At 44.3% G+C, this 25,097-nt stretch overlaps 1 protein-coding gene across 3 annotated transcripts; it reads right to left on the bottom strand.

Moving 5' to 3' along the window:
- Positions 1–10,586: 10,586 nt before the first annotated feature.
- Positions 10,587–23,440, bottom strand: PXMP4 (peroxisomal membrane protein 4). Of its 3 annotated transcripts, none has more exons than XM_067554488.1 (4): positions 23,353–23,440; positions 18,618–18,680; positions 17,625–17,823; positions 10,587–16,757 (listed from the first exon to the last, which is right to left on the bottom strand). In XM_067554488.1, the coding sequence occupies exons 1-4, from the start codon at positions 23,376–23,378 to the stop codon at positions 16,494–16,496; spliced, it is 552 nt and encodes a 183-aa protein (XP_067410589.1). In that variant the 5' UTR covers positions 23,379–23,440; the 3' UTR covers positions 10,587–16,493. The 3 variants fall into 3 exon arrangements, with proteins under 3 accessions (XP_067410589.1, XP_067410586.1, XP_067410587.1); XM_067554485.1 differs by lacking the exon at positions 23,353–23,440 and adding an exon at positions 21,772–21,973; XM_067554486.1 differs by lacking the exon at positions 23,353–23,440 and adding an exon at positions 20,752–20,883.
- Between the last annotated feature and the right edge of the window lie 1,657 nt (positions 23,441–25,097).

Here is a 25,097-nt window from a genome sequence, read left to right as displayed (position 1 = left end):
CCTCCATGAGAGTAGCCCTAGCTAACAGAAATACACCTCTCCTTTTATGATCATGCCCTTCCTCAACAGCTATGTTCCACTGGGGAGCAAGAAGTGACTGAAGGGACCAGAACATTCACAGGAGCTGGACCCAGGAGCTCCCAGCGAAGTTGTGTGCTGCCCAAGAGCACTCAAGTCAGTGGCAGAGGCTGGGACTGTAGCACGACTGGTCCTGACTACCAGTCCCTTGCTCTAATTGTATCTCCTGGTTAGTGTGCGTTGTTGGTCTCCACTCTGTGCCCAATCCAAAGAGAATATGGGTCTTTGACAGCATTCAACTTGAGAGCATGTCTCTTCAGCTCAAGCTATACAGACTCATGCTTCGAGCCCTGGCAGTCCCTGGTTTAATTCCTGGTGTTGGCCGAGACAAAGCCCAGCATATACTCACTAGACCCCAATCTGGAATCTCCTTTCCCAAGAGTTAATGATAGGAAAATCAGAGATATGTTGCCTTTTCTGTGCTTGTGCCTCCATGAAATATGTACTATTCAGCAGGTGACACGCCAGAGTTAAAAAAGGCAGAATAGGAGAACGATAACAGCAGACTCCTTTAATATCTGTAAATATGCATTGGGCTTTGGTAATACACCCACAAAACATGACATAGATAGTAGCATTCCCTCCTTGTGCATCTCAATGTGTAGGAAGCTGATAAGCTGTACTACAGAGTCAGCAAGAATTCGAAAAAGAATTAACTGGAAAGCATATTTATGAATTGTGGCTTCCCTGAAATTATAACTTACACAAACGTAAAGGCTTAGACATGAACGAATCCCAAAATGTTTTATAAAATTCTGGCAAGACTCACTTTAACCACTGCTGGAACACAGCTGCCTATGGTGTGGAACACGGCAGCCATTTAATGACGCACAGCCCCATCATGCAAAAATTTAGGAGGAAAAGTGAAAAAATATTGTCTGTAACTGAGACTGCAAAGGTGATTCGAAGGAGGCAAAATGCAATAACCAGGATAGGAATATGACTAAGGTCTGGGGGTCAACCCCCACGCCTCTCGCAAAAAGTGCCATGAGATCTTTACTGATCATCAGTGGTCAGAATCCGCATCTCCTCTCTCATCTGAAAGAGGGACCCACCCACAGCATAGTGACCCTCTCACACCAGCTGCGGGTACTGTTTCCTGGATAACTCAGGAGGAAGAGGACAAAGGAAGCCTAGTAGACACGGATCTTAACTACAGGTTGAGCAAGATTGTACTGGAAATCTAAGGAGTACACTGAAGTGGACTCTTGGCAGAGGGTCTTGTCCACTCCTGGAGGTCTGAGTGCATTACACAGCCCTGACAGCACTTTGGGATGGCAGTGCCCTAGTTCAGTGGTTCTCAGCTAGGGGTACATGTGCCCCTGGGGGTATGCAGAGATCTTCCAGGGCGTACATCAACCATCTAGGTATATGCCTAGTTTTACAGCAGGCTACATAAAAAGCACTAGCAAAGTCAGTACAAACTAAAAGTTCATATAATGACTTGCATATGTTGCTCCATATACTATACATTGAAACGTAAGTATAATATTTATATTCATATTCCAATTGATGTATTTTATAATTATATGGTAGAAGTGAGAAAGGAAGACATTTTTCAGTAATGGAGGGCTGTGACACTTCTATTTTTATGTCTGATTTTGTAAGCAAGTAGTTAAATGAGGTGAAACTTGGGGTATGCAAGACAAATCTGCCTCCTGAAAGGGGTACAGTAGTCTGGAAAGGTTGATAGCCACCTAGTTAATACAGTGGCACCTGCACTAAAGATCAAGAAAATGGGGCTGAAAAATGCAGAGGTAAAATATGCCTCCTGCAAAGCAGGTTTCTGAACTGTTGGATTTATGGGCTCATACAGGCTGCTCTCTCACACACAGCAAACGACCAACTGCACCTGCTGCCTGATTGCAAACAAGAAAGGGTTTTCACACAAACACAGGAAAAGCCAGTTGGGTTAAAACAAAACCAGCCTTGCCGCTCTGAGCTGGAGACACACCCCATCTGCACAGAGAAGGGAGTTGTGTTTGAAAGCTGGCTCCTAACAAGTCAGCTGCTAGGTGGATTCAACTCTAGGCTCAGATGTGGTAAGGTGTAAGGCACAACAGCCTGCTAAACTGTGTCACTTTGTGCTTCAGAAGCCATATTTTAACACCGCTGATAGAGCAGCTTGCTGCTTGCCCACTCACTAGATACCAAGAAGGGCTTCAGTCTAGGCCTTAGCTCCTGCCCAAATCCTTAGGCAGAAGCCCTGCCTCTTTAACTCCAACCTTTTCCAGGGCTGGGATGAAGGAGGCAGGAGATGAGTTAACTCCTTGACTACTGGGTCTAGAGTAGAATCTGGCATGCAGTTCAACTGTACTTGCTTAACAGGCTTCATACTTTAGGACTTTGTGCTCAGTACTTCAGGGGTGGAAATAATGCAAGAGGAGAGCCAGTGTCAGCTAGTGGACAGAGCATGGAGCTGGACCCTAGAGGGATTCTTAAATTCTTAATGCTAGCCGTACCAGTGACTTACGCTGTGACCTTTGACAAGTTGCTTAACCTCCCTTTGTCTCAATTTCCCCAGTAACAAAGGGGGGATAGCAACAGTTTCCTACCTCCAGGGATGTGAGGCAGTTTACTTAAAGTTTTGCAGTGTGCTGTGTAAATGCTACAGGACAAATTCTCTGCAGATCTCAGCACAGCATTTGGCCCTAAATATTGCTATTGCAAAGAACAAGCAACAGTTAGACCAGATGTATGCACATTAATTAATGGTTTTTTCCATATGGGAAAAACTAGGGCAAAGTGGAAAGGCAAGATTGCTCCTCCTTTCCTGCAGGAGGCTTTGTAGCTTTCTTATGATCTGAATGTGCAGTTTGGGAACACAGCTGGTGCACCAGCTGTTACTGCTAGTGCCACAAAAGATGTCATTTTCCCAGCCAGGCAGCCCCAGCAGCAGGAAGTTCAGAAACGCCAAGTGGAATTAAAAAGTTTATTTTCAAATCCATGTGGCAGCTTATTCAGGGTGAGTAGAGCTGCTTAACCTCTGGGACAGACAGTGGCAGACCCAGGGAAATGGGGGCAGTGTCTTTTTAACAATGTACTGCCTTGTCATTGCACAAGGATGGGCTCTTCCCGCCCCACTTTGGGCAACAATTGGCTTTATGCACTATTTATTATTGTTTTGGTGGTTTTGTTTGTTTGCGGGGTTTTTTTGTTTTCCTTTCCTTTGAAGAATCAGGTATTGGCCACTGCTGGAAGCAGACAGTGGACTAGATGCATGATCTGAAGTGATACAGCTGATCTTGTGTTTCTAGACACTGAGCTGAAGGGATGCCAACTTACACACACAAAAGTGCCCTGGTCATGGAATCAATCTATGGTACTTACCTGGCTCCCATCACCACGGTAACAGAGTGCCGCTCAATCTTTAATGCATTCATTTTCCCAACATCCTTTGAGGTAGGGCGGGGCTGTTATCCCCATTTTATATATGTGCATTTGAGGCCCAGATCCACAAAGGAACTTGGGTGTCACTGGGAGAGAGAGAGAGAGAGAGATGACGACTTTGTAGCAAGGTGGCTCAGGAAGTGACTTGGGAGGGAGGTGGGAGACCCAGGGCCCAGTCGCCCTGCTCTTATGATATAATTATTTATCCAACGTGGAATAACTTCAACAGGAGAGACTGAGGAAGCCCCGTGCCAGAATCTCCCATAGCCCACTTGTCAGAGCACTCTCCTGAGAGGTGGGAAACCCCTCTTTAAATACTTTCTCCCCATCAGAGGGAGGATTGAACCCAGCCTCCCATATCCCACCTGAGTGCTCTCACCACTAGGCTAAAGGGAAGCACCACGACTACCTCCTCCCCTGGCCACATTTTGAACGGGGCTTGATTCAGTAGGTGCACTTGGCTCAGGCCCTGCAGACAAGATAAGCAGGGGAATGCTGTCTTTTCCTGGTTTCTGGGTTGCACTGGGGCTTACATGGGAGATGGGCCTCTGGTTCCCTACAGTAAGGCAGAGCACATGCGCAGAGGCAGAAACATAGGCACCAAGGGAACTTTTACAGCAGAGAAACTGGATGGGTTTAGCTGCCTGCAAGGTTAGGCAGCGCTGTGTGGATATTTTGTGGATTGCCGACTCCTCAGTCTGGGGTTTAGGTGCCTCAGTACCTTGGCAGATACTGAGCAGAGAGACTAAGGCCTGGTCTACGCTAGAGACTTTTGTGAACCCAAGTCAGCTTTTTGCACCAATCCACTGCTGGTGCACACACTGCACTCACCCCCCGCTGAACCAACTCCCCATATCTGGCAACAAAATAAAATGACCTTCATGAGAGGTATAGAGCTTTTTGCGCCAAACTTTGAGCAACAAAGCGTCAGTGTAGACACCGCGCTTGGTTCCGTCGCGGTAAAGGGCCTTTAGGAAGTATCCCTCAATGTCCATCCGTTTGAACTCTGCTGCTCTGCAGCCATCTGCTTCTCCCTCCTTAGAGTCCTAGGAATTTCTGTAATTTCACTTCCTGCTTGGTTGGCATGCCGAGCTCACTTCTCATCTTCCCAGCTGACCAGGGCAGCTCCACACACCCTGCTTGGAGCACACCAGAGCTCCTGGATCTGATCGCCATTTGGGGAAGAAGAGGCTGTACAGTCCCAGCTCCACTCCAGCTGAAGGAACTTTGATACTAGATGACCTCCTGAGGTCCCTTCCAACCCTAATCTTCTGTGATTCTATGATACATACAGTCACATTTCTCATTTAATGGCAGAGAAGGGCTATGAATAGGACACGCTGCATGGCCATGCAGAAATAAAGAAGCTGCGACAGAGGTACCAAAAGGCTAGGGAGTCAAACCATCACTCTGGTGCAGAGCCAAACACCTGCTGCTTCTATAAGGAGTTGGAAGCCATCCTCAGCTGCGATCCCACCTCCACTGCCAAGAGACCCATGGATACCTCCGTGGACCCGTATGAAGAAGTCGTAGATGAGGTCGAGTTGAAGGACGATGTGGAGCAGGGGACTGGGTCCGTTCGCTGACATGGGAAGCCAGAACAGTGAGAAAGGTGTATTTCACAGTAAAGCATCAATGCTATTGTTTATTGTGCTTCGACAGATGTGCCCTTGACTGGAAAACTGTGCACACTTGCAGCTAATAAGAAAACAACCACGGAGGAGCAAAGAGGAGATGTTCCAAGAACTCCTCCAGTCCTCTGAGATGGAAAAAAATTAAAAAGGGCCTGGAGACATAGTGTGTCTGAAAATCAGAAAATTGGTAGGCAGGAGAGGAGGGAAAACCAGCAGCAACTGATAGCAGGTCACGAGTGCATGATAAAAGCAATGGAAGAGCAAACAGAGCTGCTGAAGTCACTCATTACGCTGCACACTGAATTCATGATGCTCGCCCCCACTTGCAGCCAGTACAGAACTGCTTTCCATGCCCTCCCCAAACTCCACCCACACATTCCTACCAAACTTCTGGCCCATCTCGATACCCTGTTCACTCCATCCCTTCAGATGGCTTCCAGAATGATAGCTGGACTTACACGCAGCTGTCATAGATCACACTGCCCATCCAGCCCAGCTTTTCATGTGTGTTGTGAATAACTGTTATTTAATAAAGACATACTCTGTGAAGAATAAGCAATCTTTGTCTCTTGCACACAGTGGTTGCACCTCACACTGATACCCATTGCAAGCTGGATAGCAATCATAGCATGGTACAGCACCTTATTGGTGCTCATTGTCAACATAGTTCCTCAAGGCCTCCCTGTGCCCCTCTAATAGCTCTGACACCATATGCAGCCACAAGGCGACCTGCCTCTGTGCTCCAATCAGAGGGAAACTTTTCACCCTTACCTTCACAAATATCATGGAGCACACTGCAGGCGGCTATAACAATGGGGATATTTTCCTCATTCAGGTCTAACCAGCCATAAAGGCATCACCTGTCAGCTTTTAATCTGCAACACACATTCAATGGTAATTGGGCACCTGCTCAGCCTGTTTCTGAGGTGCTCCTTGGTGCCTGTATACGTCTTCATGAGCCATGGCAGTAAGGGTCTCCCAGGATCACTATGGGCATTTCAACATCCCCCATTGGAATCTTTTGGTCTGGAAATAAAGTCCCTGCTTGCAGCTTTCTGTACAGCCAGTGTTCCTGAAGATGTGTGCGTCATGCACCTTCCCTGACGATCCCATGTTGATGTCAGTGAAACATCAACGGTGATCCACAAGTGCCTGCAGTACCATAGAGAGGTACCCCTTTCTATCGATGTATTCCGTCGCAAGATGGTTCAGGGCCAAAATTGGGATATGCGTGCCATCTATCACCCTGCCACAGTTAGGGAATCCCATTGCTGCGAAGCCGTCCATTATTTCACACACATTTACAAGACTCACAGTCCTTCGTAGCAGAATGTGACTAATGGCTCTGCACACTTGCAGTAACACAGCTCCAGTGATGGACTTCTTGACTCAAAACTGATTAGTGACTGACTGGTAGCAGTCTGGAGTTGCCAGCTTCCACATGGCGATGCCATGCACTTCTCCACCGAGAGGGCAGCTCTCATTCTGGTGTCCTGGTGCTGCAGGGCAGAGGCGAGCTCCACACAGAGTTCCATGAATGTGGCTTTGTGCATTCGAAAGTTCTACAACCACCACTTATCACACCAGAGCTGCATAACGATGCAATCCCGCCACTTAGTGCTTGTTTCACGTGCCCAAAATCAGCAGTGCATCGTGTGCAGGTGTTCCATGAATGCAAACAGTAATCCGATGTTGTTTGTTTGCATGGCACACAGCAGGTCAGGCACCTCAGATTCCAGTTCTGATTGGGAGCTAATGACATACTGCATGACCAACTGTGATGCGTTCTGAACACTGACAACAGCAGTGGAGAGCAGTGCAGGACCCATCCTTTCAAATAGAGATGGCGGGTGCTCAGGAAATTGGGATCTTTAAAAAATGCCACGAAATGCATTTGGAAACCCATGGGATGGAAATCACTGCCTCATGGGACATTGAACCTGCATTCATGATGCATTGTGCACTGCTCTCACTGTCGACGCTAGAGCACCAAGCGTGGATGCTCTTCGGTGACATGAGTGCTGTGTGGACAGGCGCAAGCGATGTAATTACAGTGCTTTTTGATCATTGCTGTAATTTGTGTCAACAAAACTTTCTAGTGTAGACAAAGTCTAAGTGACTTGATTTGCCAAAGGTCCTAGAGTCTAACTCGGATGGGAAAATGCGTAGTACTGTCATCAACATTGCAGACATCTTCAATAAGAGCGGATTTCTAAACTACGCTGCTCTGATCCCTGCCCTGGCTACCTGCCAGGAATTGCATCAGCTTAAAGGACCTAGCTTTAACATGCAGAACTCCTATCGGGCTGGGTCCCACATCTGTTTCCATGAGCTTTAAACCTGGCATACCATCAGTCAGCCCAGGGCTGTTAGCTTATAGATTTTAAGGCTAGAAGGGACCATTATGATCATCTAGGGTGACCTCTTGGATAACACAGGCCAGAGAAATTCATGCCTGCATCAAGCTCAGTTACTTGTCAAATGGAGCATAACTTTCTTTTTTAAGACATCCAGTCTTGAATTAAATACATCAAAAACTGAAGACACCATCAAAATAAATGTGTACCTTGAGGAAAGATAGAATCCTGATTTCTGGAATAACATGCTATTTGATCTCAATGCTTCCAGCTGAACTCCATTTAAACTGGGCTTTCCAATGCTATTTACCAAAGCTCTTGCCACAACATCACTAATACAGAAAAATACCCAAGAAGGTTCACTTATGTTCTAGGCTGGGGTTTCTTTGTGCAAAGTGCCTCAAAGGCATTGGATTACAGATGCCCTAGAACTACAATTTACCGCCAATACAATTATTATTTAGGCTGCTGCTTTAAGTTCTGGTTTCATTGTCTGCTAACATGATCTTTGGCTACTTGTATCGATTACCATATGGATTGTGCTGAGCTGTCACCGTCCTATTTTGCTGGAACTACATCATCAGTATGGGAGGTGACTTTCCCAGCTGCTTCCCCTGGCAGAACTTATATTTACCACCTTTCATATGCGATTGCAAGAGGTTGACCAATATTACACTCTGGGTCATTTAGGATACGTCTACACTACAAAGACTCCGTGGCAGAGAGTATCAATGCGCAGGTCAATTGACTTGGGCTTGAGCTAAAGGGTTAAAAATAGCAACATCTCTGAGACTCACCCCCATCACCAGTTTTCAGAGCCCAGGCTCCAGTCTCAACAGGAATAGCTATGTGGCTATTTTTAACTTTGTAGCACAAGTCCCCCGAGCCAGAGTCAGGTGACCCAGGCTCTGAGACTCAAGGCCCCAGGATTTTTTTGTAGTGTAGATGTACTCTCCAACAACTTGCTGAGCTCTAGGAGAATGAGCCTGGGCCTATGAGGCACTCGGACCCATTTTAATCCCACAACTGCCACCAACTCCCAGGACAGTCTTTGACTAGATGGGTCTCTTCTTTGCCCCAACTGAGGCTTAGGGAAGCAGATGAGTGGTTATGAAGATCAATTCAGTTTTGTGTGACACTTTGGCCAAAGAAAGCACTAGCCCCTGGCTAGTTCTCATCACTCCTAGAGCCTGTTTCCCAGCGGGACTTTTACAGAGTCCCACTCCTTGGTGCATGCGTATTTTTCTCCAGACAAATGAAGGTCAGATGCTCACTCATGTTCTGTATGTGGTAAAACTGATGGCTGTGCAGTGCTCTACCCTACTGTATAATGCAGCATTTTTAATGTCTAGTGCTGATGGATTCTGCCCAGCCCAACCTTACTTTTAGAATGGGATTTTCCCTGCATTTATGGAACTCATTAAGGGTTCATCTACACACAAACCACTAGAGCAGCAGGGCTGCACTGCTGTAGCACTTCAGTGAAGATGCTACCTAGGCCAATGGGAGCAGTTCTCCTGTTGGCACAGGTAATCCACCCCCCAAAAAGGCAGCAGCTAGATCAACAGAATACTCCCGTCAACCTGGAGCTGTCTACACCGAGGGGTTTGGTCAATTTAACTGCATCACTTGGCAGTGTGGCTCTCACACCCCTGAGTGCTGTATTTATACTGATCTAATTTCCTAGCGTAGACCAGGTCTTAGGGTTGGCCTACACTGGGAACTTGCATCAGCCGAGAGATGTAGTTATACCATCCTAACCCCTGCTGAAGAAAGCACTAGGTTAATGAAATAATTCTTCTGTGAATCTAGCTCTCGCCTCTTGGAGAGGTGGATTGCCTATGCCAATGGGAGAACCCCTCCCATTGGCACAGGTAGTGTCTACAGTGAAGTGCTGCAGCTGTGCTGCTGTAGCATTTCAAGTGTAGACAAGCCCTAAAACAATATCCACCATCTCTCCATCAGGTGGACAGCATGCCATAGCAAAACCACATCACTTAATCAAAGCCTCAGGATCAGTAGGTTGGTAACAGCCTTTGGTGTTTTAAAATGGGAAGGGAAAGAAGGCCCCACAATGCTGTGGGTCATTTTACAGGAAGATCACATTGAAATAGGGCTGAAAACAGCCCAAATTGTAAAAATCCTTTATCTTGAACCCTGTCTATGAAGTGGCACTGTTACAGTAGCAAACAAGCAAGGGTCTTATGGTTAGAGGTACTATGTAGCCACACTTTGCCTGAATTCCTTCTGCGATCAGGGCCTTAGTTTACTAGTAAGCATCGCTTTTTTTATTTCACTGTCAATTAGTGTCCTGCTAACTAACAACTGCAGTTGCAAGGTAGTTGGTGTCCAAACTGCACTTCCCCTCTGTAGATCTCAAATTGGAATAGGCATGAAGATCTCCATCTTATCTCTGGAGAAAAGGAGTCACATGCTCAAGATCACACTGCAGGTCAGTGGAACAGGCAGGAACAGAATCCTAATGTCCAGTCCAGTGCCTTACCTACTGGACCAGGCTTCCTCCACGTCTGCCTTTGTCAAGGAGAAATATTTGTGCAAGGACCAGGCCTAGCACCTGAGGAAAGAACCAAGACTGAAAGACCCACCTCCCCCACGTGTGCTGCTGTGGTAATTTTGGGCGATTGGACCACTCCACAGGCCGGGCTGACTTAGGCCACAGCTGACCTCTGGCAATCGCTCCTGACTGCAGCCTACTGAAGACCAGGCCTGGCCATCTCCAAGATGCAGCGCAAGACTGATTGAAAGCAGGTCTTTTAAAACTCCTCTTTGTTACTATTTCCAAGACTAAGACCTACTAGACAAAGTCACACTTCCCATTCTGTACTGATCATGTATAGCCCGGGAGAGCCTACTCCTGCAGTGACGTTAGATGGTGATGAATCACAGCAGCAGCTGGGTGTGTTGCTGCCAGCACCACAGCTGCTAAAACGTGAGAAGATTCATGCTACCAATTTTAACCCCAGCTCATCTCTCCAGCCAGTGTCCTCCCCCAGCCAGCCAACAATACCACTGGTATGACAGGCAGACAGGCTAACCTCTCCATCCATGTGGTCTAATTGGCGATGGTTGTAGGATTGGGTAATGTGCAACAAAAATGACTCCAGGATTATACTTTCTTTGCATAGTTTATCTTTATATGACATTAAGGATACTCAGTAATTAAACATCACCTAAATTAACACCAATTTCAATCGCTTAACACAAGCATTTAAAACAGATAGACCATCACTTTTTTTATTAAAGAGTGCAAAAAATTATACTATCCAAAGATGCATTATACAGAAACCGTGCTCAAAAGAGGCAAGCAGGACATCTGTATGGGACTGACACATTGTCCATAGTATGGAAAAGATGTTTTATGGCTGCTGAGGCAGATATGTCCACTAAATACCATCTCTTTCTTTACCGCAATGCTGTTGTTTTACAATAAAACAAGACTTTCCCATAAGCACTCTAACCAGTTTAACTAAAATAAATCATCTGAGATTGTGTTTAATGCATTCTGTATTACCAAAAATTAGCCAGGATTTCAGTGTGTCTCAGTTTCTCATACAGTAATTGTAAATAAAAATAGGCACAGCTAGAATGAAAAGCATAGAAACAGTTTTCTAGTTAGAACATCTGTTAAACTTGGTAACCCCCCCCCCCCCCTTGCCCATGTTACAAGTCAGCCATACAAATGTAGAAAATTGACAGCAAAAGCCCTTGAAGCTACAGAATACTAATTTTAATTGTAAAACCAACATGATCCGTGTATTTAAAATTCACAGCAAGTCATGCTCTCTTACGCTGGCTGTATTTCAAAGTCAATATTAGAAATAGCACAGACTCAACTGACATCAAGGTCAGCTTGACCCAGGAAAAGAACTTTTCAGATGGCAAATAGGAAACATTTTATTGATTGATATCAAGGGATCACATTTGTATTGAGTCAGTACAAATGTGTTTGGAGCACAGACATTTCTTCTAATAGAAGGGAATTTCCACTAAGGGAGCTGATAGTAAGTGGTCTTAATTCCACAGACAATGGGTCAAATCCTCAGGATTGAAGGGGCTGCTTTTGCCTGCACAACTAGTGTAAGCCTCCCACAAGGGTGGCTTAATCAGCCCCGTAGGATCACTTGCGTGTAAGGGTGACCCTCCGGCAGTGGGGAGTGGATGGAAGGATGTGGATGGAGAAAAGGGAACGTGGCTGCTGATTCTGGGCTCTGTTTTTGACCTTTTGTGGCCATTGCAACAAGGCTCGAGTTTGTTAGCACAGTTTGCGGTCTACTCTAACACAGAGAGCTGGGGGGAGGAAGTCATGGAACGCTCCTTTCACACCACCCTCTGATCTGTGCTCTTTGGCCATTCCAGAGGATCCGGCCCAGTATGTATATATATATATATTGAGTAGTTGGATAGCTACTCACACTAGTTAGTAGTTAGTGTATCAATATGCTATGCATGCACTTAGATTAATGTGTTACAACAATTGCAATATTTGTAAGTACTTCTCAGAATTCTCTCCTGCCTCTAAAGTGGCAAGATCTAAAGTGACAATTGACAGTCATAGATTTTCCCCTTCAGAAATGCCCTTCTGCCCTAGGTACTGTACAATCCAAGGACCAGACAAATTGTCAGTAGCATAAGTCACTCAAATATCCTGAATCCATTTAGATTTCTTCCTTTCAGGGGTTGAAGGCAGTGTGCCCCTCTGCAATATGAAGGCCATGTCTACACTATGGGGCTATACCACCATAATCCCAGCACTGTAATTATGCTGGCATAACCTCATAGTGTAGACTCAGCCTATACTGATGGAAGGGGTTTTTCCCATCAGTGTAGGAACGCTACCTCCTTGTGCAACGGTAGCTTGGTCAATGAAAATGTTTTTCACAGAAAGCTTGGTCTGTGAAAACATAGTTAAATCGTGTAATGTTAGGATATGTGGTTTTCCTGAGCATTCAGATGGCGCAGATATTTAGCTTCCTTTATGGTCTGAACCAATTTGGGGAAGATTTAAGCCATCTTTGAAGAGTGTTCAAGTATCATATTTAAAATGTCCTCTAGCTTCTGCCTCTTTGCTCTGAACACTGACACACCAGAGCTACACCAACCTGCTACTGCACAGCTTTGTTTGCAAGGGAGTCCTGGTTTAACAACAGTGCTGAGCCTTCCCGGACATCGCAGTGAGTGAGATGGTAATGTCCTCTCAGGAGGCACTTGGTATCTCACTGAATTAGCCCCTGGTTAGAAGCAACAATCCAACTTTGGGCTGAGGTAAACATGATTTCTTTTCAAGTGTTTTGATTTGCAGGGATCAGGATTGGAAAAATGGTGTCCCCCTTTTTCATTCTTGTGTGGTTGACGGTTTTGCAGGTGGTTTCACAAGTATCTCCTTATTTATATTTGGTTTTAATGCTAATAAAAGGAAGAACACAAACAGAAGACGGAATTCCCCAGACAATACCTAGTGTGTGTGTGTGTGGGGGGGGGGGGGGGTGAATGTAACATATGTATTCAAAAGTCTGCAACAGACAGACAAATTACTTCTAGTTCACTTCCCTATTACACACTGGTATTGTTCTGTCAGATTAGTGGCATAAGAGATTCAACCCCATCTATCTGGCTGTAGTAGAGTGATGTGCTGGTACCAATGAAGAATTGTTCCAATTATGTCCCTGGGAAAGGGTGTGACTTGCAGCCTAATGTTCTACCCACACATAGCAGGAAAACAACAGTCTTTAAAAAGCACAGCTAATGACCACTGATATCCAGAACTTGCTACTGTAATGAGATTCCAATCTGGTTTCTGATGGCAGCAGCTGGCTCTGTGAATCAGAACTACAGATGGCTTGAGTCTCAGATATGATTTACTATGAAAGTGAGGTTAGCAATAGATTCCTGGGGAGAAGGGATTATTGCAGGTACTGCTGAGATGATGCTAAAGTTCTAGCTGACATGGAGTTTTGTTCTACAGTCAAGAAAGAGATGGATAATGCCAGAGCATAAAAATGACCAGGTGAACAGCAACACGCAGTTCCCTGTACAGCTTAACACCTAACCACAAGTGTTTTGTAGGTAACTATAGCACTTAAGATCTGATATAATTATCTCCAACAGAAATTTAGTTTTTATTTTTAGGGGGAATAAACCTGCTTTTTCACTAAGAAGCTACTGTCTTACACAATCAAGAAGTTAGCCACCTACATGAGCTGTTTTGTTAGAAGGGTGATATCTTCATGTCTTGTTATACAAGTGTATGTAATATATGAGGCAATCAATGTTAACAGTTTATAAATCTCAGAATTTTGGTCAATTATACCATAGCTGTCAGGTCATAGATTTGGAAGGGGTTTTCTGAAATCTTGTCAAAACACCATCTTTTTTTCTACACTAAGAAGTTTGAAAATTATCAAAGACACTTTAATTACAATTAAAGTGCAGCAGTCTGCTGACAGAACACAAACTATGCAAAGGTATCAGTGACCTATTTAGAGGAAGATCGTGATTTTAAAACAGCAAGAATTTGCCTGTAATTTGAGAAAATAAAAAATCCTTGACATTTTTGAGTGATATTTTCTATAGAAAATATCAAAACTAATCACTAATTTTTGCAAACCATAATTGCATGAATCACATGAAATACTGATCACTGGTCCAACTCAAGTATTCGGTATATGTTCTAGTAGTTTGAACAATTAATGGAGTGTTCTCGATTGGGTCCAGTGTAAAGTATTAATCTTTTGGCTAAGATCAGCTTCAATTTACACAGATTCTATCCGGTTCCCTGAAAGGAGGATGTAAGGTAACACCATGGATTTGGACAGGATGGGTACAAAATCTTTTCAATCCCTATCTTGTAAAATCTTATTACAGTGGATTTGGTTAGTTCTCTCTACTCTATGGGATTCACAGTCCAAGGCATAGAAATGAAAAGGTTTGTGTCTAGGCAAGCTGACTCACCCAAATGGGCTTCAGTCCTGAAGGACGGCCAGGTTACTATGTAAGCCACTACCTAGTTAAACTACAGAAGAGGGTCAGCTGACATTCTGTGGAGAGGGAGAATAAAAATAGAAGAACAAAGAAAAACACAGAAATATACTAAAAGGGATTAGAGGGACAAGGCAAACAGCCCAAGCAGGCAGCTTGAATGATCAAGTGTCACACCAGCTCAGACTGAAGATATCTAGCATACGTCTCATTTCACTGGTACCATGAAGATGGATGGAATTTGGGGTAAACTGGTAAGCAAATGACTGCAAAGAGTCATGGAAAATGAACTTATCAGGAAGATGAGGTGGCAGAGATGGAGGAGAGCAGGCAAGGAACCTGGCCTGGATGGGAACACAGAGGGGATGTAGGGAGAGCTGGACTCTGAAAGGTGCTTGAAGATACAAGAGCAGCTCAGGAAAAAAAGTGAGTGCAGCATGTCCTGACAGGAAGAAAAAAGGATCATTTACAGCAGATGTATCATTATCAGCAGTGTCTTGTGGATTATGAAAACAGTGTTCTCATCTTTCAGAGATGGAGGGGAAATGGTAAGCACAGGCAGCTTAATGACTCTAAAAGAATGGTTTGTGCAGTGGTTTTAGAGCTCAGTCTGAATACTGTCCTGAAGCAGCAATTCTTTGAGTATCACTAATTCAAAATGTGACTCTGCAATTGTGAGTAACAGCTTAAAAAAGTTTTACAGATGCTTAAAATGATCAAATCATCTATTGATTACATTAACTCCTTAATCGGCACTTCTAGATTAACAGTCCTATTTATTCTGATTAAACTGAAGGTCTCTTTCTCAGCTACCTGGTTAAAACTTTGCTACAGCTATAGTAACATACACCGCTGTGTGATAAAATGGCTATTCTGACAATCTGTCAAATGTGATTTTGCTCCAGCTTATTGGACTGTTCCTGTGTTTGCACTGTACTATTAAAAAAAGGAAGAACCAACTGTATTTTAACCCAACGTCTCAATTGTACCAAAAGCAAAACTGTGCTTGCTACAATGGTGTTTAAATATGGGTGTAGCTAGTATGTTTTATGCCCAGTGTGGACAAAGGCTGGGACTGAGAAAAATATAGCTTGAAGATATGCTACATCTTTCCCCTAAATAAGAGACCTCATTAGTACTGCTAATCATTTCTCTTTTGTTTATAAAGCCCCCGTTACCTTGGTATCTGAAAGTACGTCACATGCTTCATTAGCTATTTATTTTTAGTGTTAAGTTAATGTCCTTTTAAAAAAAATTGTAAACCATTTAAAATTTGCTAGTATTTAAATAGGGGAAGTAATTAACCCAAAGGAATGACAAAGACTGAGCATAAATGGTCATTCAAAGCATGAGGTACCATGCTTGTCCCAAAGAAGCCCAATACTTTTAAAATCAAATATCCTATTATCTACGTAGGGGAAAACTGCACAAAAAAAACTCACTTAAAAACGCAGCTTGTTTAGTCTAGATTTCCAGTACTTCACAGAAAGATTTCACAGCAGAAGACAGATACATTCATCAGCTCACAAACATCCAACATACTGAGTGGTGTGTCTAGATATCACTGCATTCCTTCTACTGCTAATACAGTGGTCTTGAAAGGCATTTATAGCACGATCATTCCATTAGTTCCCTACAACATATTTTGTTTCAACATCATGTAAACTATGTTCACAGTTTACTTTCGAGTTGTCAATGTTTAAAATCGGTGCATTTAGTTTCTTAAAAAGTAATGAACTATTACAATGTAGGGAACATAAGATATCTTGTAGAAAAGCTTTTTCAAAACCAAATTATTTTCAGAACATTTCACACTCGTCATGGCACCGGGACAGGTTTCTACGGAATCTCTGTGTGGCCAACAGTGAGCCAAAAAAAGATCAATAGATTACCCAGAACATTTTGGCCAAAACACGAGAGGGATATTTGTCTGACAGATGCAAATCATAAAAAGTGGTTTGATCAAGGGCAGCAGAAAATCCTTCCCTCCTTGTTGCTGGAATGTGCTATTATTCAAAGATCGTTGGGGATTAGCAAATTACTTTGGAGTGCTGCTTTTGTTATAAATGAGAAAGTCAGAAATGTCATGCCATACATTACTGTCGTCGTACAGATAAGTCATGGAAGATTGCAGAGAGGGTTGGAGAGTGTGCCGGTGATATTCAAAGAGCCACAGAACAATCCCCCAAGTCACAGCAGCAAAGACTGGGAAGGGGTCCTGCTTGGGCTGTGAGATATAGCCCTTCTCCACTGCCAGTCGGGACAAACCAAACAGGATACGAGAGAGCAGGTACATGTTTATCTACATAAAGGGAAAACCCAAGAAATATTAGGCTAGTAACATGGCTAGCAAACCTGACCACATCAAGCAACTTGGAAGTTAAAGACATAGAAAAAGTCTGACTGTAGTTTACTATCTAATTGCCTTTAATGTTGTAGTATGTGTTTGTATCCTCCTAACACAATTACTGTTCTGCTTTGTCCACTGGCACCCTAGTTCAACTGAGCAAAAGGTTTCATCTGGTACAACATGCTATCACTTGGAAGATCCGTTGTATTAGCAGTAGATGCCACTGCTGATAAAATGCTTCACAAAGTGGAGTCAAATCAACTTTCCAAGGGCTCAGTCAATTGGTCCTGCATCTTCATTTATCTAAATCCAATTTAGATAAACTGCATGGGCCCATTTATATCAGTTTAATACTGATTATACTGCTAGAACTTGAAACCATACATTTTACTGACCCCAGCTAAACCAATATAAGCCAGGTTTAAATCAAATCAAGTGCATCCAAAGAGAATTTTGCACCAGTTTAACCATATCAGTTTCAAACCACAACTTTAGTTAAACCAGTGCAACTCTGTGTGTGAAACACGGCAGAGTGACTTTCCCAAGGCTTTCCAGCGAGTCAGTGGCAGAACTGAGAATACAAGCCAGGTCACCAAGCTCGCAATGTGGGGTACACTACCCACTGATGCAAACTGTTTTCCTCTAGGCTTTGACAGTAAACGACCTAAATATGGAAAGTGCCCTATCACATGACAGCATTGTTTGCAGTATCCGTCTTTTTTTGTTTGTTTAAATCCTAGTCAAACTAGCTGCTACACAACGTGTTGATTTTTTTTGGCAAGGTCAGAAAGATAATACTCCACAAATGCATTTGTTTACCTGGCTGTTGATATGGTTGTTTTCACCAAACACTAACCAGCCCCCAACACAGGCTGCCAAGAAGGAATGCAACTGAAAGTTCTTTCCCTGCAGTTGGGATTGCAGTGCCATCAGCCCCTTGTAAGTGAACACAAAATACGCCAGGTTTCGGGAATGAGTGTATGTGGCCTGAGCAATCGTTTTCAGTTTCTCTCTTAAACTGAGCAAAGGAACAAAAAAGCATTAGTAAACCAATAACGTGGCCATCACATTGTTCACTCTGCTGGTCTTTTACATCCCCTTCTCCCTCCTGATGCATGCCTGGGGTCTACATAGACTAAGTTTTTTGGGTCAGGAACAATCTACAACTGTATTTACAGCACCTGGCACATTGGGGCCTATTCTTGGTTGGTCCCTAGGCATTACTGTAATACAAATAACAAAATCTTCTCTGAATGGGCTCAACAACAACAAAGCTGTGAGGGTGGCTCATTTCACTGCTAGATTACTGATCAGAATCCAGTCTAGGTCTCCGTTTACACTGGTGATTTACCATCTTCCAGAAACTGACAGCCAGCCATTGGAGCAGCTGCATCAGTACAATCCCATCCCGCCCCACCCCTGGCTTTCCTTGTCTACTCAATTTGCATTGGTGCAGTTTAACCCTCCTTGAAACAAGGTAAGTCCCACTGGGGCAAACGGCAGTTCTCCTTTTGTCTGCCCTAGTAGCTGGTACTGGTGGCTGGCCCTCTGGGAGAAATCCTCAATATCACCAAAGCCTAGCTCGGCAATGAGACACCAGCTTCCTGAGCCGCTGAAACTGCAGGCTGCATTCTGCTTGCCATTTGCATTTTTAAAGAGTCACATTGTGAGATTTTCTCATTTAGTTATGAAAACAAGTATTTGATCTGAACGTGCCTGGTGTTTTCAAAGGGTTCACTTTTAAAAGACAGATTGCTGTAGCATGTGCTCAGCCTTACGGAGAATGCCAGAAAGAAAAGCTAATGTCCATACCTTCCACTCTTGAAAAGAAAGGTCATCACCAGAGCGTGGGGGGCACGGATCTTTGCTCCATAGCTGCAAGAGAAAAATTATTGTATGCATACACACAATGTTTTCAGAGAGCTTTTATTACTGTAATCCAACTATTGATCTCTTAAACCTTATATTATAGTGGAAATATATCATAAGTCATTGGCTGATCAGTTTAAGTAAATTATCAATACATCTGATAATTCTATCAGTGGGTAGGTAGCTTAATTTTTTTTAGTTACAGGGCATTTACAGTCAAACAGTCACAGGCTAAGAGACTATAACTTAAATATAACAAAGATAATTAGACTCAATGCATTCCAAATGGAAGTAAAAGCAAACACCTCAAATGAAGTAAATAAAGACATGCTAGCTCTGAGCACTTGATAAAGAGCGCTAGCTCCTTTACCAAAAAACCCCAAAACCAAAAAAAACCCTATGAACGCATCAGTCATGGAGCTAGTCACCTTTATTAAGAGCTCAGAACTACACAGCTAAGTACTGTTTATCCTATTTGAAATATTGCAATAAATAAATGAATAATGAAAATAAATAAATAATGAAAATAATTCAGTGTGGATCCACAGGCCTTCTCCACTGTCCATTTTTTAACCAAAATTTAACTCCATCCCACAATCCTACACAGGTCCCTGCTTGACGACTTTGGAATGCTAAACTTAAAACCTGAAGATAGAGAAAACATAAGTCAGGCCTCAGAACTCATCTCATTTTATGTTTCTTCTCTTACTATTACAGTATTCTCATGCTCCAAGATTAAGTCTTGGTAGGTGATGGATATGGGCTTTATAGTCTAAGATTTGAATTATTTTAATTACTGCTGCAAAAACATGAGTCATTTAGTCCTCACTCCAGTTTCTAACATTTCCTAGGATTACACTATTTTCCCCACTTAATTTGAATTTATTTTCCCCAGATTAAAAAAAAAAAAAACCCAAAGTGTCTGCACATGGGGTGGAGACAAAGCTTCACACTTTGCCTAAGATTAATCACCTGAACAAGTGGCCTGATTTTCAGAGATGCTGATCAACCAGAGCTTCTACTGGAACCAATGGGAGCTATGAGTGCTCAACACCTCAGAAAATCGTATGCTTTAATACGGCTTTAGCTGCCTAACTTTAGGCATGTATGTTTGAAAATGTTGGTTTTTATTAGACTTAAAATAGAGAAAGTATTTTATCAGTAACTCAAAGGGAGAAAATTAAAAATGTAGTCTTAAAAACAGTACATTATAATATATAGTTTTAAGTCTCCCCTAAACCACCTCATCTTTGCTGCCTTAGTGCTCACTGTCCATTCTGACAAGTTTGGACTGAGTCTCTGGCTACCTGACCATAACTCCCCTATCCACTCACTACAGACAAGTGGAAGCTGTGACTTAGGGCTTGCCTACACAGCCTGGCAAAACACACCAGAGTGGTGTGATCTGTAAAGTGCAACACGTTAGTGCACTCTAACTGCCCTGTATACACTCGGCTCATTAACACGAACTAAGTACCTTTTAAGTGCACCAGCAGGGTCATGCAGGGCACTTAGAGCACAACACATTAGTGCACTTCACCAATCACAGCCTTTGGATGTGTTTTGCCAGCACTATGCAGACAAGACCAAAGTATATGTTTTTTTCCCTAAATAAAGATAAAAGGTCTAATTCTGCTCCCACTGAAGTCAGTGGAAGCAGTTTTGGCCCCCCCCTTTAGAAATTAAGCCCTTCTTTTGAGTATTTTTAAAGCATCTGTACAAAGAATGGTCTTTAGTTACAGCTCAAGTGAATGCAGCTAGAACTCCTCTGAAAGGTATCAGCTAAGACACAAACACAGATTGCAAATTCTTTGCACAGGGCAGAAGACTTGCCCTACTTGTCTGTAAAGCACCTACCCCATGGTAAGCACTCTGCTGACAATAATACACCCAGATACTTGTATCAAGGGGCTGGTTTGTGGGTATGTTCAAAAACTAGTGACCCACATGCAAATTTGGAACTATCAGAGAGACTAGTTTGCTTTAAACCCTTTCTGTCAAGCAATGAAAGCCCTACGCTGCCAGCTGTAGACTTGATCTCAGCTGCATCCCTCTCCCAAACAGACAAGGAGGTCACCTTTTTAAACATAGCCCTCTGATCCAGAACAAGTTGTGCTGTGATACGGTAAAGTGACGCCATGGAGACACAGGCAGTGGCATCATGTTGCAACATACTCAGGCCACGATCTGATGTCACTACCCATGAAAAAAGTGGGGGTGGGTCTATCATAACATAACCTGGGAGGAGCAATTTTAGTAAGAATGTGCTTAAAGTGCAATCCTCAAGAACAGCTTGATTTAAAAAAAAAAAAAAAAACTTTTTTTTGGCATGTGTCTGTGACCCCTTGTGATCCACCTCGCTTGAAGCACTGCCAGAACTAGCTGTAAAGCGCTAATCAAAATCAGCTACAGAAGCTGCTCCCCGAAATGCACGCTTCCTCCCAAAGAAGTCACCTGTATCCCAGCGGACCCTGGTGGGGAAGGGGACAATCCTAGAGACACCCTGAGTATGGGCCTAGGGACAAAATCCCTCTCCCATCTCACAGGCACAGCCCAGGAAAGAGAAGGGCCTGGAGGAGAGGCCCCCCTCACAGGCACAGCTTGGGGAGAGGCAGAAGGATAAGGGCCTGGAAGAGAGAGGCTGCCTACACAACTGGGAGGAGGGGGGGGGGGGCAGAGAAGGATCTGGAGAAGAGAGCCGACCCACCCCCCAACAGGTACAGCCGAAAGGGAAAGGAGGACTGAAGAGAGACCCCCCCCCCCCGCCTTCCAGGCTACCTCGGGGGGCGGGACAGAGAAGGGCCTGAAGGAGAGAACCCCTCTCACAGGCTAGCCCACGGGTGGGGAGAGAGGAGAAGAAGGACCTGGAGCAGAGAGTCCCTCTCACAGGCCAGCCCAGGGAGGGGGCGGGGGGGCGAAGGGAAGAGAGGCGCCCCCCTCACAGGTGAGGTCGGGGGAAGGGGAGAAGAAGGGCTTGGAGAAAGCCACCCTCACAGGCCAGCGGGGGGGGGGGGGGGAGGGGGATCAAGGGAGGGGCCCCGCAGGATGGTACGGGCGGGGGATACAGGTGGAACCGGCGGGGCGCTCCTCGGCTTACACCGCTCCGTTCCGGAAGCCCTTGAGCACGGCCAGCGCCGCGCGGTATCTGCGCTGCTGCAGCAGGGAGTTGATAGTGTACAGCAGGGTCTTGAGCATAGCCTGGGCCCCCATGGCCGCGCCGCTCCGTACCAACCGAGCCCGGCACGGGTGACGGGGACCGCTTTGGTAGCGCACAGAGCCACTGGCAGGGGAGCAAAGACATGTAGGGACCGGGCGGAAAGCAGGCACTAAAGAGAGGTTCCGCAATCCGCATCATGCCAGAGTGAGCTCGGCACATCGCACTCCCATAGGCTGCCTCAACTGTCGATCAAAGCTCCTGACTAATGGGAGACTCGTCCTACCCCTAATAGGCGGGACATCGAAAGCTGTCTTCCTATTGGAAAAAGGTCACTATGCTGCAACCAATCACAGACTCCGCCCCGCCTCCAGGTCTATGGCTATTGGCCAGTGCAGAGGCAACCCTCTTCCAATGGGTGTTACTGTTGTTGCCCGGCGGGTGGGCTGGATGGCATTACTGTGAGGGGCCGTTTGGCGAGCCAAGTCCGTCCATATGCAGCGCTGTCCTAGGCATTAGGGTCCCAGTCCGGCCCGTCAGCACAGCCCCGCTGGGGCCCCGGCCATGGCCAGTGGGGGTCGGAGCTACGGGGCCCCAGACTCATGCCCTGTCTCTGGCCTCGCCAAGTGCCATACGCGCAGGGGCGGCACGGGCTGGACACCCCTGTGCTGGGCATGAATGGAATAACCTGCCAAACCTCTGTCAGCCAGGGATGGGCTTGTGGCCTGAAGTGAGACCGTTCACTGGCCCTCTAAAAGAAAAACGGTCTCCAGGATAACTATGGATGCGCTCATTAAATGTCTGGTCCTCCTTGTGAATTGTATGAAATGCGTTGGCTCAGTGGTACCCAGTGGCAGTGAGTTCCCCAGGCTAATTGTGCACCATGTTAAAAAGGGCTTTTAGTCTGTTGTAAATGCATTCTTTTTTTTCTTTTTAGGCTTGACAGAATATTTTGTTATAATTTTGACAGTTAATATCAATGTTCATTTTTAAGCATAGTTTAGATTATTTAATTTTTGTAGTTGCACAGAATTATGGGTTTTACGCTTTTTTATTTTTACCTATTTAAACTTTCGTTGTTGTAGGAAATTATTGGGGCGGGGGGTAAGGGAGCAAACTAATTAATGATGATAGATGGTGAGATTCAAAACGTTAAAGTTTTATAAATTGTTAAAACACAAATGGTCAACAACACATTGCAAAATATGCAAAGTAAATATCCTTAAATCAGCTCTGCTTATGCTGGCATTAAAACACATTTTATACATGTTAAGGTGGGACTCTACTAAGTTCTCAAGCAACGTTTTTCTTATTTTGCCTAACTGTAAATTTCTGTTATTATCGATGGGAATATTTTCCATCAGTTTGTGTATGTACAGTGAAATCAATGTTTACCAACATTTATCAATAAAACTCTAATCCTTACAAGCCTAGTTTTATTGACTAACCCCTTATTCTCGTATAGAAAAAGTTTAATAGAAGCACTTCATTTACCTTCTCTCTGCCTTTTCTTATTTTGTATACCTTTTGTCATATGCCCTCTTATTCATCTCTTCTCTGAATAGTTCAGTCTTTTCAGTCTCTCTTCATGTGGAAGTCTTTCCATACATCTAATCATTTTTGTTGCTCATCTCTTTACCCCCCCAGGCAAATCTACTGACACAGCCCTGTTTAAAATTAGCCAGTTTCCCCATTATGACCCTTACCAGGATCTACTAATTTCACTAGCATAAATCTGGGATCTGTCTATTCTACCAGGAAGCCCCTGTGGTTGGTCAGTTACTCTGTTATTATTATTTGTATTACCATAGCGCTTAATCATGGACCAGGACCCCATTGTGCCTGGTGCTGTACAAACACAGAACAATAATAAAATAATAATACCTAAGAATGTGGTGAGATTAGTCAATTTCATTACTCTAGCTCTGGCTAGAGGTATGTCTGCACTGCCGGCAGAATTGTCAGCAGTGCAAGATCGATTCCGCAGGATCAATTGAGCGGCAGTGGAGACTCACTCAGTCGATTCTGGAAGTGCCCGCCGATTGACACCGTTAATCCACCCCAGCAAGAAGAGTAACACTGGGCCAATCAGAGGGCGTTTCCCATTGATGCAGTGCAGGGGGATGCCGTGGTAAGTAAAAGTTAGTAAGTGGATGGGAGATACCTAAGCTACTCTATGTAGCTTGCACATCTCTGGTTGACTGCTACCAAAATTCGCTGGCAGTGTAGAGCAGGCCTAGGTTGCCCTGATTCCAATGCCAGCCAATTTCATGGTGGGCTCAACCAATTTTATCATCATCCTGAACCATGGAATCAGCCAATTTAACTGTTGCAGCACACAACAGGACTAGTGGGTTTCACCAGTGTGTTCCCTCTATTGTATGAGAAATTGTACATCATCATTTTATTGGTCCCCTCTGTTGTATGAGAAAATTTACCTCATCATCTTATTCATTTGCTATGTTGTGCTGTTATGACATAATCATCCCACAACTACTATGTTCTGGAGGGCAAACACCAAAAAGGTATCAAATTCAACAGCAGCACAAGCTTCCCTTGTGTCATCTCCTCAAGGTTAAGGAAAAGAATCCAGCACCTCAACCCCCATCAGCTATAATAATGCCCTCCCCCTCCCTACCCTTGCCAATACCCCACTGGTCTCAAGTTTACTATAATGTAAATGGGGCCTAAACCAGGAGCACCCAAAGGTCCAAATATAATCATTTCAGGATTCATATAGGGATCATATTTAGCCCTCGGGTTGAACCTTTGTCATCCTCTCCTTACAATTGCAGGGTGAGGAAAAAGCTGTTCAGCTGCAGGTTTTAATACTTGAATTGAACCAACAAGCAATTTCTGTTCAACAGGGAAAATACAAGCATCAGCAAGTATCCTAGACATGGGTATCTATTTTTACTAACAGTAAATATAGCTGATGTTGTTCTTGAGCTCCTTAGAAACCATCACTGCATTACTTGTTGCTTTGTTGGACATCCTTCCACTAAGAGCCAAATGCTGGTCCTATTGTGGCCACTGGGACTTTTACCAGTGACTTCAACAGTACCAGAATTTGACTATAAATGGTCAAGCTATAGCCTGAAGGGCCCTTCCTGGTGGCTTGCATACTGAAATATTTTGAGAAAGAAGCAGTGGGGCACTGGGATGGTGGGAGGGAAGCTGGATCTTTCACAAAGTGGTCTGCAAAATGAAGCAGTTTGAGAACTCCATCATTATCCCCAGACAAAAAAACAATGTTAAAATAGAATGAA

The sequence above is a fragment of the Emydura macquarii genome, unplaced genomic scaffold (assembly GCF_026122565.2).
Source record: "Emydura macquarii macquarii isolate MOO-44397 ecotype Brisbane River unplaced genomic scaffold, CSIRO-AGI_Emac_v2 contig_1483, whole genome shotgun sequence".
Lineage (NCBI taxonomy): Eukaryota > Metazoa > Chordata > Testudines > Chelidae > Emydura > Emydura macquarii.
The sequence above is the reverse complement of the archived record's forward strand: the minus strand, read 5'-3'. Positions and strand labels throughout refer to the sequence as shown.